The sequence below is a fragment of the Lithobates pipiens genome, unplaced genomic scaffold (genome assembly GCF_037356315.1).
Source record: "Lithobates pipiens isolate NorthernLeopardFrog02 unplaced genomic scaffold, aLitPip1_a1.2 Scaffold_30, whole genome shotgun sequence".
Taxonomy (NCBI): domain Eukaryota; kingdom Metazoa; phylum Chordata; class Amphibia; order Anura; family Ranidae; genus Lithobates; species Lithobates pipiens.
In genome coordinates this window covers 30,127,724-30,142,277 of record NW_027507791.1, presented here as the reverse complement: position 1 = coordinate 30,142,277, position 14,554 = coordinate 30,127,724, and the positions used below count along the sequence as shown (strand labels likewise).

The 14,554-nt window shown below is 46.8% G+C and overlaps 1 protein-coding gene across 7 annotated transcripts in view; it reads right to left on the bottom strand.

Moving 5' to 3' along the window:
- Positions 1–14,554, bottom strand: part of CGN (cingulin) — a 94,413-nt gene that overhangs the window by 22,072 nt on the left and 57,787 nt on the right. For 5 of the 7 annotated variants that reach the window (XM_077463885.1, XM_077463883.1, XM_077463887.1 and 2 more), the window contains exons 8-11: positions 13,824–14,036; positions 13,249–13,397; positions 8,614–8,755; positions 5,341–5,553 (exon numbers count right to left, since the gene is read on the bottom strand). In XM_077463885.1, the coding sequence (XP_077320011.1) occupies positions 5,341–5,553; positions 8,614–8,755; positions 13,249–13,397; positions 13,824–14,036 (717 nt within the window). The remainder of the gene's footprint in view (positions 1–5,340; positions 5,554–8,613; positions 8,756–13,248; positions 13,398–13,823; positions 14,037–14,554) is intronic. The other 2 variants (XM_077463888.1, XM_077463889.1) reach the window with 1 other exon arrangement.

The following is a 14,554-nucleotide window of genomic DNA, read 5'->3' as shown; positions in this document are numbered from 1 at the left end:
CAACGCCCAGGCAGATTCCCCACGGAGGTGAACTGATGGTCCTCCTGCTCAGAGTGTCTTCCCAACACTAATGGAGGTATAAGGTGAAGAACCGGCAACTCATCGTTCCAAAACAAGTCACTTTATTACATCTAGTGGAGTGTACAACGTACAGTGACTTACGCGTTTCGGCAATAAGCTTTAATTTTAGACAATGGCAAGTGTTATACATGAATAGATGGCAGTACTCGGGCCTTGCAGCAATTCATCCTGGATTCACTTCCCACCATACTGTAAGTGTTCTCTGTACAGCACTGCGGTATATGTCAGCGCTATATACAGTGCATCCGGAAAGTATTCACAGCGCTTCACTTTTTACACATTTAGTTATGTTACAGCCTTATTCCAAAATTGATTAAATTCATTATTTTTCTTCAAAATTCTACAAACAATCCCCCAGAATGACAACCTGACAGAAGTTTGTTTGAAATCGTTGCTTAACCACTTGCCGCCCGCCCTATAGCAAATAGACGGCGGCAAAGTGGTTTCATAATCCTGACCGGACGTCATATGACGTGATCAGGATTATGAGCCGCTGCGTGCCCCCGGGGCCGCGCATCGCGGCGATCGTTGTTGCGGGGTGTCAGTCTGACACCCGGCAACTACGATCTCGGTAAAGAGTCTCCGACGGAGACTCTTTACCACGTGATCAGCCGTGTCCAATCACGGCTGATCACAGTGTAAATAGGAAAAGCCGGTGGTCGGCTTTTCCTCACTCGCGTCTGTCAGACGCGAGTAGAGGAGAGCCGATCGGCTGCTCCTCTGACAGGGGGGGTCTGTGCTGATCGATTATCAGCACAGCCCCCCGAGGATGCCCACACCGGACCACCAGGGACGCCACTAGACCACCAGGGATGCCAAGGACAAAGGTATGCCACCCTAGACCACCAGGGATTGCAATCAGTGCCACAATGGATGCCAATCAGTGCCCATAATGGATGCCAATCAGTGCCCACAATGGGCATCACTGATTGGCATGCATTGATTGGCACTGATTGGCATCCATTAGTATAATATATTATAATACAATGCCGCCTATCAGTGCCTATCCATGCCCACCTGTGCCGCCTACCCATGCCCACCTGTGCCGCCTACCCATGCCCACCTGTGCCGCCTACCCATGCCCACCTGTGCCGCCTACCCATGCCCATCCGTGCCACCTATCAGTGCCCATCCGTGTCGCCCATCCGTGCCGCCTATCAGTGCCACATATCGGTGTCCATCAATGCCACCTCATCAGTGCCACTTCATTGGTGCCACCTCATCAGTGCCCATCAGTGCCGCCTTATCATTGCCCATCAGTGTAACCCCATCAGTGCCCATCAGTGAAGGAGAAAACTTACTTATTTGCAAAGTTTTGAAACTGAAACAAAAAAAAACATTTTTTTTTTCAAAATTTTCGGTATTTTTTTATTTGTTTAGCAAAAAATAAAAATCCCAGAGGTGATCAAATACCACCAAAAGAAAGCTCTATTTGTGGGAAAAAAATTATAAAAATCTCATTTGGGTACAGTGTAGCATGACCGCGCAATTGTCATTCAAAGTGCGACAGCGCTGAAAGCTGAAAATTGGTCTGGGCAGGAAGGTGTTTAAGTGCCCCCCGGTATTGAAGTGGTTAAATATAAAATCTAAAAAATCCCATGTACATAACTATCACAGGCTCCTCCCATGTACATAACTATCACAGGCTCCTCCCATGTACATAACTATCACAGACTCCTCCCATGTACATAACTATCACAAGCTCCTCCCATGTACATAACTATCACAGACTCCTCCCATGTACATAACTATCACAGACTCCTCCCATGTACATAACTATCACAGACTCCTCCCATGTACATAAGTATCACAGGCTCCTCCCATGTACATAACTATCACAGACTCCTCCCATGTACATAACTATCACAGGCTCCTCCCCATGTACATAACTATCACAGGCTCCTCCCCATGTACACAAGTATCACAGGCTCCACCCCATGTACACAAGTATCACAGGCTCCACCCCATGTACACAAGTATCACAGGCTCCACCCCATGTACACAAGTATCACAGGCTCCTCCCATGTACACAAGTATCACAGGCTCCTCCCATGTACACAAGTATCACAGGCTCCTTCCATGTACACAAGTATCACAGGCTCCTCCCATGTACACAAGTATCACAGGCTCCTCCCATGTACACAAGTATCACAGGCTCCTCCTATGTACACAAGTATCACAGGCTCCTCCCATGTACACAATTATCACAGGCTCCTCCCATGTACATAAGTATCACAGGCTCCTCCCATGTACACAAGTATCACAGGCTCCTCCCATGTACACAAGTATCACAGGCTCCTCCTCATGTACATAAGTATCACAGGCTCCTCCCCATGTACATAAGTATCACAGTCTTTGCCATGACACTCAGAATTGATCTCGGGTCCCTCCTGTTTCCACTGATCATTCTTGAGATGTTTCTACAACTTGATTGGAGGTCTCCTGTGGTAAATTCAGGTGATTGGACATGATTTGGAAAGGCACACACCTGTCTATAGAAGGTCCCACAGGTAACAGTGCATGTCAGAGCACAAACCAAGCCATGAAGTCCAAGGAATTGTCTGTAGACCTCGGAGACAGGATTGTATGGAGGCACAGATCTGGGAAAGAGTACAGAAAAATGTCTGCAGCATTGAAGGTCCGAATGAGCACAGTGACCTCCATTATTCGTAAATGGAAGAAGTTTGGAACCACCAGGAAGAAGTTTGGAACCACCAGGACTCTTCCTAGAGCAGGCCCCCCTGCCAAATTGAGTGATCGGGGGAGAAGGGCCTTAGTCAGGGAGGTGACCAAGAACCCGATGGTCCCTCTGACAGAGCTCCAGTATTTCTCTGTGGAGAGAGGAGAACCTTCCAGAAGAACAACCATCTGTACAGCACTCCACCAATCAGGCCTGTATGGTAGAGTGGCCAGACGGAAGCCACTCCTCAGTAAAAAGGCACATGACAGCCGCCTAGAGTTTTCAAAAAGGCACCTAAAGGACTATCAGACCATGAGAAACAAAATTCTCTGATTTGATGAAACAAGGATTGAACTCTTTAGCCTGAATGCCAAGCGCCATGTCTAGAGGAAGCCAGGCAGCGCTCATCACCTGGCCATCCTTACAGTGAAGCATGGTGATGGCAGCATCAGGCTGTGGGGGTGTTTTTCAGTGGCAGGAAATGGGAGACTAGTCAGGATGGAGGGAAAGATGACTGCAGCAATGTACAGAAATATCCTTGATGAAGACCTGCTCCAGAGCGCTCTGGACCTCAGACTGGGGCGAAGGTTCATCTTCCAACAGGACAACAACACTAAGCACACAGCCGAGATAACAAAGGAGTGGCTACGGGACAACTCTGTGAATGTCCTTAGGTGGCCCAGCCAGAGCCCAGGCTTGAACCCGATTGAACATCTCTGGAGAGATCTGAAAATGGCTGTGCACCGACCCTCCCCATCCAACCTGATGGAGCTTGAGAGGTCCTGCAAAGAAGAACGGGAGAAACTGCCCAAAAATAGGTGTGCCGAGCTTGTAGCATCATACTCTTCAGGCTGTAAATTGGTGCCAAAGGTGCTTCACCAAAGTATTGAGCAAAGGCCGTGATACTTATGTACATGGGAGGAGCCTGAGATACTTATGTACATGGGAGGAGCCTGAGATACTTATGTACATTGGAGGAGCCTGAGATACTTATGTACATGGGAAGAGCCTGAGATACTTATGTACATGGGAGGAGCCTGAGATACTTATGTACATGGGAGGAGCCTGAGATACTTATGTACAAGGGAGGAGCCTGAGATACTTATGTACATGGGAGGTACATGGGACGAGCCTGTGAGACTTATGTACATGGGAGGAGCCTGAGATACTTATGTACATGGGAGGAGCCTGAGATACTTATGTACAAGGGAGGAGCCTGAGATACTTATGTACAAGGGAGGAGCCTGAGATACTTATGTACATGGGAAGAGCCTGAGATACTTATGTACATGGGAGGAGCCTGTGAGACTTATGTACATGGGAGGTACATGGGAGGAGCCTGAGATACTTATGTACATGGGAGGAGCCTGAGATACTTATGTACATGGGATGGGCCTGTGAGACTTATGTACATGGGAGGTACATGGGAGGAGCCTGTGGGACTTATGTACATGGGAGGAGCCTGAGATACTTATGTACAAGGGAGGAGCCTGAGATACTTATGTACATGGGACGAGCCTGTGAGACTTATGTACATGGGAGGTACATGGGAGGAGCCTGAGATACTTATGTACATGGGAGGAGCCTGAGATACTTATGTACATGGGATGGGCCTGTGAGACTTATGTACATGGGAGGTACATGGGAGGAGCCTGTGGGACTTATGTACATGGGAGGAGCCTGTGGGACTTATGTACATGGGAGGAGCCTGTGGGACTTATGTACATGGGAGGAGCCTGTGGGACTTATGTACATGGGAGGAGCCTGTGGGACTTATGTACATGGGAGGAGCCTGTGGGACTTATGTACATGGGAGGAGCCTGTGGGACTTATGTACATGGGAGGTACATGGGACGAGCCTGTGAGACTTATGTACATGGGAGGTACATGGGAGGAGCCTGAGATACTTATGTACATGGGAGGAGCCTGAGATACTTATGTACAAGGGAGGAGCCTGAGATACTTATGTACATGGGAGGAGCCTGAGATACTTATGTACATGGGACGAGCCTGTGAGACTTATGTACATGGGAGGTACATGGGAGGAGCCTGAGATACTTATGTACATGGGATGGGCCTGTGAGACTTATGTACATGGGAGGTACATGGGAGGAGCCTGTGGGACTTATGTACATGGGAGGAGCCTGTGGGACTTATGTACATGGGAGGAGCCTGTGGGACTTATGTACATGGGAGGAGCCTGTGGGACTTATGTACATGGGAGGAGCCTGTGGGACTTATGTACATGGGAGGAGCCTGTGGGACTTATGTACATGGGAGTTTTTTCTTTTTAATAAATTTGCAAAGATTTCAAACAAACTTCTTTCACATTGTCATTATGGGGAATTGTTTGTAGAATTTTGGAGGAAAATAATAAATTTAATCCATTTTGGAATAAGGTTGTAACATAAAAAATGTGTAAAAAGTGAAGCGCTGTGAATACTTTCCGGATGCACTGTAAATGTATAATAATAATAGTGTGCGACTGTCGGGGGGGGGGGGGGGGGAGGGGGGGGCGGCTTTTGAGTGTAAGCTCCTCGGTGCCGTCTACTCCATCTCAGTGTAGAAGGTCTCCTTACCTTCAGCCTTTCTTCATAGGTTTTCTTGGTCTGCTGCAGCTCACGGCTGTGCTGATCTTGCAGTTTTTCTATCTCTTGGTCGTGTCCCGACACCTCATCTTTCAGCGCCCCCTTCAGGGCAAAAAGCTCCCTGTCCCGCTTCTGCACAGTCTCCTCCGCCCTTTGCTTCTCCTGAGACAGCTGGCGGAGCTCATCTTGGGTGCGCTGCAGCTCCTGCCGGAGATAGGACAGATGGGGGGATATAAAATCTGGGGGCAGTTTCGATAATTTTCCTTGGTAAATAAATCAGATGGATTTTTCAAAGATGGCAACCTTTACATCTCTCCAGTCTAGTAAACTTTGTGGGTGCTTTCTGTCAAATTGAAGCAGTCATTATCACCCCACCCCCCTTACACTTTTTCTTGCAAACATGCTCTGGTGTGAAGGCCTTATCTCAAATTATGACTTTGTGCCTATATGGTGCTGGCCATGGCTCAAACAGGTATAAGAAACACCAAAACAGACCACACCGGCACACATACTTCAAAAACTCCTTCAAAGCTACTTCTGAGGTGCCTTTTAGCCCAGACGTTCTCAACCAGGGTTCTGCGGAAGCCTAGGGCTCCTCCAGAGTTTGCTAGGCATTGTTTTTTGAACGGTTTGGCAGGTGTTGGCTAGGCATTGTTTGGCAGGCACCACTTCCAGATGCAGGACACCAAGGATCTTTTTACTGGTAGGATGAGAGGAGGTAAAAAGCCCATTGGTGAAAAGATGGCGCCTATTGTGGTGTGTCCAAGGATGGGTTGGAGTCATCAAGTTTCAGAAATTGGCTTTTTACCTACTCTCATCCTACCAGTACATTACTCGCCACCTAAGAACCCATAGAGAAGGGGTCTCAAACTGGTGGCCCTCCAGCTGTTGTGAAACTACAAGTCCCATCATGCCTCTTGCCTGTTGGAGTAATGCTTGTAACTGCCAGCCTTGCAATGCCTCATGGGACTTGTAGTTTCACAAAACAGCTGGAGGGCCGCAAGTTTTGAGACCCCTGCCATAGAGGCTCCAGGATTGGAAGCCTTGTGGCATTTCGTTTTTCCTTTAATTTCTCCGAATTGAGGATAAGACGACATTTAGATACATACTACACTATAAAAGGGATTTCCAGTCTCTCCTTTCTCTTTTTCCGCTGGATACCTCAGGCCTTTTTTTGGGTCTCCAATCTGCTTATTTGGTCTGACCCATCTGACCTTTGAGGAGGACCACCATCACCACCCGAATCCTAAGAACCTTTTTAGCAATCTGCAAAGGTTGCATGCTAGAAGAGGAAGGGTTCCTCCAAGGCATGGTTTGAGCTGTGGATGATTGGGGGGGGGGGGGGTCAATCACATGGTGCCTCCCTATTTCCATCAATAATGCCATTTGACAGGCCCAGATGCAGGAGACCAATGACCTTTTTGTACTGGTGGGATGGGAGGAGGTGAAAAGCCCATCGGGGAAAAGAATAGGAGAGGAAAGAAAAATGACTTGCATCTGGTGAGGTTGTGGTGACCCAAGTTTTACCGATGGGCTTTTTTACTGCCTCTTATCCTATGAGTACAGTGCTTGCCTAAGAACCTATAGAGCAGTGATGGCGAACCTTGGCACCCCAGATGTTTTGGAACTACATTTCCCATGATGCTCAACTACACTGCAGAGTGCATGAGCATCATGGGAAATGTAGTTCTAAAACATCTGGGGTGCCAAGGTTCGCCATCACTGCTATAGAGGATCTAGGATTGACACCCCCCCCCCTTCCCACAACCAATCTCACCCTATGTGGAGATTGGGGCCTGTTTTCCACCTATGTTCATGGAAGGTCACATGGTTCTCCCCGTCTGAGTCACCGCAACCTCACCAGATGTAAGTCGTTTTTCTTTCCTCTTGAGGAAATACATTCAGATACATACTACACTATAAAAGGATTTCCAGTCCCTCTATTTTTCCGGTGCATACCTCAGGCCTTTTTATGGGTCTCCAATATGCTTTTTCGGTCTGACCCATCAGACTTTCGAGGAGGACCACCACCACCACCACCACCTGAATCCCAAGGATCTTTTTAGCAATCTGCAAAGGTGGCATGTTGACCACCACTGCTAGAGGAGGAAGGGTTCCTCCAAGGCATGATTTTAACTGTGGATGATTGGGGGGGAGGAGGACAGCAATGACTTTTTTTACTGGTGGGATGGGAGGAGGTAAAAAGGCCATTGGGGAAAAGAATGGCAGAGGAAAGAAAAACTACTTACATCTGGTGAGGTTGTGGTGACCCAAGTTTTACCGATGGGCTTTTTACTGCCTCTTATCCTACCAGTACAGTGCTTGCCTAAGAATCTATAGAGGATCCAGGATTGAGACCCCCCCCCCCCCCCCCCACAACCAAACTCACCCCATGTGGAGATTGGGGCCTGGTTTCCACCCATGTTCATGGAAGGTCACATGGTTCTCTCCGTCCGAGTCACCACAACCTCACCAGATGTAAGTCGTGTTTCTTTCCTCTTGAGGAGATACATTTAGATACATACTACACTATAGGGCTCCCCTGCCTCTCCCCTCTCTTTTTCCGATGGATACCTCAGGCCTTACAATGCATCTCCAAGCTGTTTTTTCAGTCTAACCCAGGGATCCTCAAACTACGGCCCTCCAGCTGTTGCGGAACTACGTATCCCATGAGGCATTGTAACACTCTGACATTCACAGGCATGACTAGGGCATGATGGGAATTGTAGTTTCTGAACAACTGGAAGGGCCGTAGTTTGAAGACCCCTGGTCTAACCCCTAATACCTTTGAGGACCACCACCTGAATCACCATGATCTTTTTAGCTAGCATTCTGACCACCACTGCAAGGTGGAAGGGGAGGGAGGTTGAGATGGCATAATTTCTACTGGCCACCAATCAGTTGGTTTTAGCCTGGGTTCCCCAAGATCTAAAAAAAAAAAATCATTACAAGGGTTCTCCTGGCGTGAAAGGGTGCGAAAGACTGCCTTAGACAGAGGCAAAAAAAAATTGCATCAGATGTGGTGTTTAGGCAAAAGACAAGAGAACTCTGAGTAGCCCCCCGGAAGGCTGGACTCTTTCCGAAAAAGGCAGCTAGCGAATGCCTGACCGATATGAGCCATTTAAATCCTCAAATCCTTTCATACTCTTCTGGAAAAACTGGAGAAGTTTGAACAAAAACGAAAACACCTATATCAGACTAGAATAGACCAGATAACAGACATTCACATGGGGGAAGGCAGCTTTTCGAATTACACATACGCACCCTCTTGGTAGCCTCCACCTCTCCGGCCTCCACAGAGCCCTTCTTGGCTCGTTCCAACTCAGACTGCACAAGGGAAAAACGATCTTTCATCTCACTCAGCTCATCCTCGAATTCTTCCTTCTCCGTCTTGAGCTGTAAGATCCTGAATCCCCCCCCCCCAGACATAGGTCAGACATATTTAGGATATCAGGACAAGGATTTTGAAGAAGAGCAGATATTGTGAAGCAGTGATTCTCAACCAGGGTTCCTCCAGAGGTTGTAGGGGCTCCTTCAGCATTGGGCAATTTCTGCCTCTCAGATAAGTTCCCACCGACACCATTGATCTTTTTAGCTCTCTGTAAGGAGGTAATTCTTCCCAATGACCACAAAATGTAAGGACCATTCCTCTCACTGACCATCACACTAATGTATTATGAGTTGTAGATTTCTAATTTTTAGCGAAGGTTGCCCCCCGAGACCGGAGAACTATTTAAAGGGTTCCTCTGTGTTGAAAAGGTTGAGAAAGGCTTTTTGTGAAGGTTTAACCGGTTCCCGACCAGCGCACGCCGGTGTACGTCGGCAGAATGGCACGGGCAGGCATATTGGCGTACAGGTACGCCCAATCTTCAATGCCGCCCTGCCATCCGGTCGCGTGTCCGGTCGGGACCGTGAGTCCGGGCGCGGATCCCGCGGACTCAATCGCCGCGGGCATACCCGCGATCGTCTCACGGGACGGCTGAATGGAGGAAATGCCGTGTAAACAGCATTTCTCCATTCTGCCTAGCAACTAGTGACGCTGATCTCTGCTCCATGTGATTGGAGCAGAGATCAGTGTTCACTAAATGAAAGCCCAACCCCCCCCCACAGTTAGTAACACACCCCTAGGAACACTTAACCCCTACACTGCCACCCACTGGTTAACCCCTTCACTGCCAGTGTCATTTACACAGGAATCACTGCATTTATATAGCACTGATTGCTGTATAAATGACAATGGTCCCAAAAATGTGTCAAAAAATGTCCGATGTGTCCGCTACAATGTCGCAGTCACAATAAAAATCGCTGATCGCCGCCATTACTAGTAAAAAAATAATAAAACATTATTACTAAAAATGCCATAAAACTATCCCTATTTTGTAAACGCTATAACTTTTGCGCAAACCAATCAATAATCGCTTATTGCGATTTTTTTTTACCAAAAATATGTAGACGAATACGTATCGGCCTAAACGGAGGGAAAAAAATGTTTTTTATATATATTTTTGGGGGATATTTATTATAACAAAAAATAGTAAAAAATAATGCGTTTTTTTTCAAAATTGTCGCTCTATTTTTGTTTATAGCGCAAAAAATAAAAAAATATTTGTGGGGGAAAAAAAAAAAAGGACGTCATTTTTGTTTGGGAGCCACGTCGCACGACCGCGCAATTGTCAGTTAAATCGACGCAGTGCCGAATCGCAAAAAGTGGTCTGGTCTTTGACCAGCAAAATGGTCCGGTCTGTAAGTGGTTAAGCATCCTAAAAAGTCCCAATTTCTGCCCACATTTACAAAAAATTATTGTATGTGGAGTGGCAGGGGGTGTGTCCAAGCTCCAGATCTAAAATTTATTTAAAAAAACTGCTGGTTCAGCCAACTTTTTTATATAAATAGGATATATTGCATAGTTTCCTCTTTTCAGCCAACAAGTATATAGACTTTTTTTTTTACGTGCTCACCTCAATTGCTTTGTTGAAAACAAAGCTGGTTTGCTGGAGCTCAGATTACAGACACAGCTGAAAAACTCAAAAGAGTGACTCCCTACCCCACGCTCTTTACAACTGAACAACAATTAGCAAGAGACAGTCTCAAAGGAAACAGTGTCTGCTGTGTGGTTTCTTAAGATCACCGATAATGCCTCACACAACCAGCGCCATGGATGCATCCTGTAATAAATGCTTCCAGCCTTATGATAACAGCTTGGGGAAGATCCTTTTCTGCTGACTGTGCCAATGTGTACAAAGCCAGCTCCATAAAACACATGGTTTGACCAGTCTGGTGTGGAGGAACTCGGGTTGTCCTGCACAGAGCCCTGACCTCAAACCCTATGGAACACCTTTGGGATGAATTGGAATGAAAATGGTGAGCCAGGTCTTCCCATCCAACATCAGTACATGACCTTTGTAAATGTTGACCAGCTCCAAAAAGACACTGTATGACCAGTTTGGGGTGAAGGAACTGTGTCCTACACAGAGCCCTGACCTTAAATCTACTGAACGCCCTCATGATGAAATGGAATGCTGGCCAGGTCCTCTTTTTTTTTTTTTTGTGCCCAATATTTGAGCCAGGATTTCTCATCCAACATCAGTACCTTGCCTCTTAAACGGTGGCCATCTTCATAAAGACATGGTTTCACCAGTTTGCTGTGGAGGAACTCGGGTCGAGTGTCCTGCACAAAACCCTGTGATGAACTAGAATTCTGACTCTGAGCCAGGTTTTTTTTTTTGGTGCATTGGAATGAAGGGCATGAGCCAGATCTTCTCATCCAACATCAGTACCTGACCTTGTAAATGGTGGCCAGCTTCAAAGACATGGTTTGACCAGTTTGGGGTGGAGGAACTGTGTCCTGCACAGAACCCAGACCTCAACCCTACTGAAAACCCTCTTGATGAAATGGAATGCAGGTTTTTATTTTGGCACCCAATGTGAGGCCCAATTTGTGAGCCAGGTCTTCTCATCCAACATCAGTTCCTGATCTCAGGAATTGTAGCCAGCTCCATAAAGACATGGTTTGACCAATTTGTTGTGGAGGAACTCAGGTCGAGTGTCCTACACAGAGCTTAACTAACCTTGTGATGAACTAGAATGCCAACTCTGAGCCCAATACAAGGTCCGATGTGTGAGCCAGGTCTTCTCATTCAACATCGGTACATGACCTTGTGAATGGTGGCCAGCTCCATAAAGACATGGTTTGACCGGTTTGGTGAGGAGGAACTCGGGTGTCCTACACAGAGCCCTGAACTTAACCCTACTAAACACCTTTGAGATGAATTGGAATCAAAAGGGTGAGCCAGGTCTTCTCATTCAACATCAGTCCCTGATCTCACAAATGGTGGCCAGCTCCATAAAGACATGGTTTGACCGGTTTGGTGAGGAGGAACTCAGGTGTCCTACACAGAGCTCTGAACTTAACCATACTAAACACCTTTGAGATGAATTGGAATCAAAAGGGTGAGCCAGGTCTTCTCATTCAACATCAGTCCCTGATCTCACAAATGATGGCCAGCTCCATAAAGACATGGTTTGACCGGTTTGGTGAGGAGGAACTCGGGTGTCCTACACAGAGCCCTGAACTTAACCCTACTAAACACCTTTGAGATGAATTGGAATCAAAAGGGTGAGCCAGGTCTTCTCATTCAACATCAGTCCCTGATCTCACAAATGGTGGCCAGCTCCATAAAGACATGGTTTGACCGGTTTGGTGAGGAGGAACTCGGGTGTCCTACACAGAGCCCTGAACTTAACCCTACTAAACACCTTTGAGATGAATTGGAATCAAAAGGGGTGAGCCAGGTCTTCTCATTCAACATCAGTCCATGATCTCACAAATGGTGGCCAGCTCCATAAAGACATGGTTTGACCGGTTTGGTGAGGAGGAACTCAGGTGTCCTACACAGAGCCCTGAACTTAACCCTACTAAACACCTTTGAGATGAATTGGAATCAAAAGGGTGAGCCGGGTCTTCTCATTCAACATCAGTCCCTGATCTCACAAATGGTGGCTAGCTCCATAAAGACATGGTTTGACCAGCTTGGTGTGGAGAAACTGTGTTCTTCAAAGAGCCCTGACCTCAACCCTACTGAGTACCCTTGTGATGAATTGGAATGCTGAACATGAGCCAGGTCTTCTTTTTTTTTGCGCTTAATGTAAGGCCCAATGCGTGAGCCAAGTCTTCTCATTCAATACCAGTACTTGACCTTGTAAATTGTGATCAGCTCCATAAAGACTTTTGACCAGTTTGCTTTGGAAGGACTTGAATGTCCTGCACAGAGCCCTGACCCCAACCCTACTGACAAACCTTGTGATGAATTGAAATGCCGATTGTTAGCCAGGTCTTTTTTTTTTTTTTGGCGCCCAATGTGAGGCATTGGGCCTCACATTGGGCGCCAAAAAAAAAAAACACATTGGGTGTGAGCCAGGTCTTCGCATCCAACATCAGTCCCTGACCTCACAAATGGGTACAAATTCCCACAGACACTTTAAAATCTTGTGGAAAGCCTTCCCAGAAAGGGTGGGAGGATGTTATAGCCACCAAGGGGGCAACTTCAGAATAGTGGTCTTGGTTTTGGAATGAGATTTCTAATGAGCTCATTTAGGGGTGTTGGTCAAGTGTGCAAAAACCGTTGGCCATAAAGTGTTTGTGATGAAATGTAACTAATACAAGGGAAGGGCCAACAAGGGGAAATTAAATACCTAAATCACAATGACGACATTTCTCTTTCTCGAAAAAAGGGACCCTCATTCACCATGACCTGGCACTGAATACGATAGCAGCTGACTAATGAGAATCTAAAGATATGTTCTAACGACCACCACATCGAAAATTTTAAGAAATCAAGGCCTTCATAAAATAGAAGTATTGATCGAGAGCAGGGCATTAAAGCTGCTATGGATACTCACTCCTGCTTTGTGTTGCGAAGTTCATCCTTGTTCTTCTGGAACATCTCCTTCCATTGGTTGATCTCCTCGCTGCTCTCCTCTAGCTCCCTCTGTAGGTTCCGCACCACCTGATTGATCTTCTGACGCTCGGACTCCAGGCTGATCTGATCCTGTGGGGGAGGGGGAAAAAGAAGATGCTACAGACAGAGGATGGGACAGGTCGAAGGAGGAACGTAAAATCAGACAGGCTGGAACATTAGGGAGACAGAAGAGAAGACAGACAATGAAAACTGGTGACCATGTAACAAATATAAGAAGAGAACATGGGACACAGTTAATTAAACAGGTCAGATAACGGAAAGACCAACCACTGATGATGGAAGGCCACACAAACTGAGGAAAAAAGGCTGCAGGACAAACAGGTGAGGTCACAGGTATAGGCATGGGACGAACATTGAGACAGTGACGTAGGATGGTAGAACATTGGCTGGACAAGCAGACTAAGCAGTGAAGCATGTAGCACAGATGTAGCAGCATAGGATGGTGGACACACAATACAGGCAGACTCTTAAGTTCTAACGTGCATCCTCTGATACCTGGGACACGTTGTCCATGTTTTTCCTTAGCTGCTGCAAGTCCTTCTGGTACTGCTGACGCGTTTGGTCCATCTCCTTGTCGTGATTGGCCACCTCGTCTTTCAGGGCCCCCTTCAGGGCAGTCAGTTCGCGATCCTTCTGTCTCAGCAGCTCCTCCTGCTTGTAGCGGATCTGCAGAACATCATCCAGTTCTTCTTGCATCTCTTGTAGCTCCTGAAGGATGGAGGGAGTGCGGTGGGAAGTTGCATGCGTAGGTGACCTTTACTAAAGGAGGCCACTACGTCACTCGCTGTGTTATTTTACTGTCGTGTTTTTTTACAAGGGTTTACCACACCAGGGCTCAGCCCCCCCCGATGAAGGAGGACTCTTAGAACTCCCAAAACACATTCACTACTGTGACAAATTTCATATGAACTGTCATGTCTTGAGATATTACTCTGGGCAGACATACAGTGCCTTGCGAAAGTATTCGGCCCCCTTGAACTTTTCAACTTTTTGCCATATTTCAGGCTTCAAACATAAAGATATAAAAATTTTATTTTTTTGTGAAGAATCACCAACAAGTGGGACACAATTGTGAAGTGGAACGAAATCAATTGGAGTTTTGAAACTTTTTTAACTAATAAAAAAATGAAAAGTGGGGCGTGCAAAATCATTCAGCCCCCTTGCGTTAATACTTTGTAGAGCCACCTTTTGCTGCGATTACAGCTGCAAGTCGCTTGGGGTGTCTC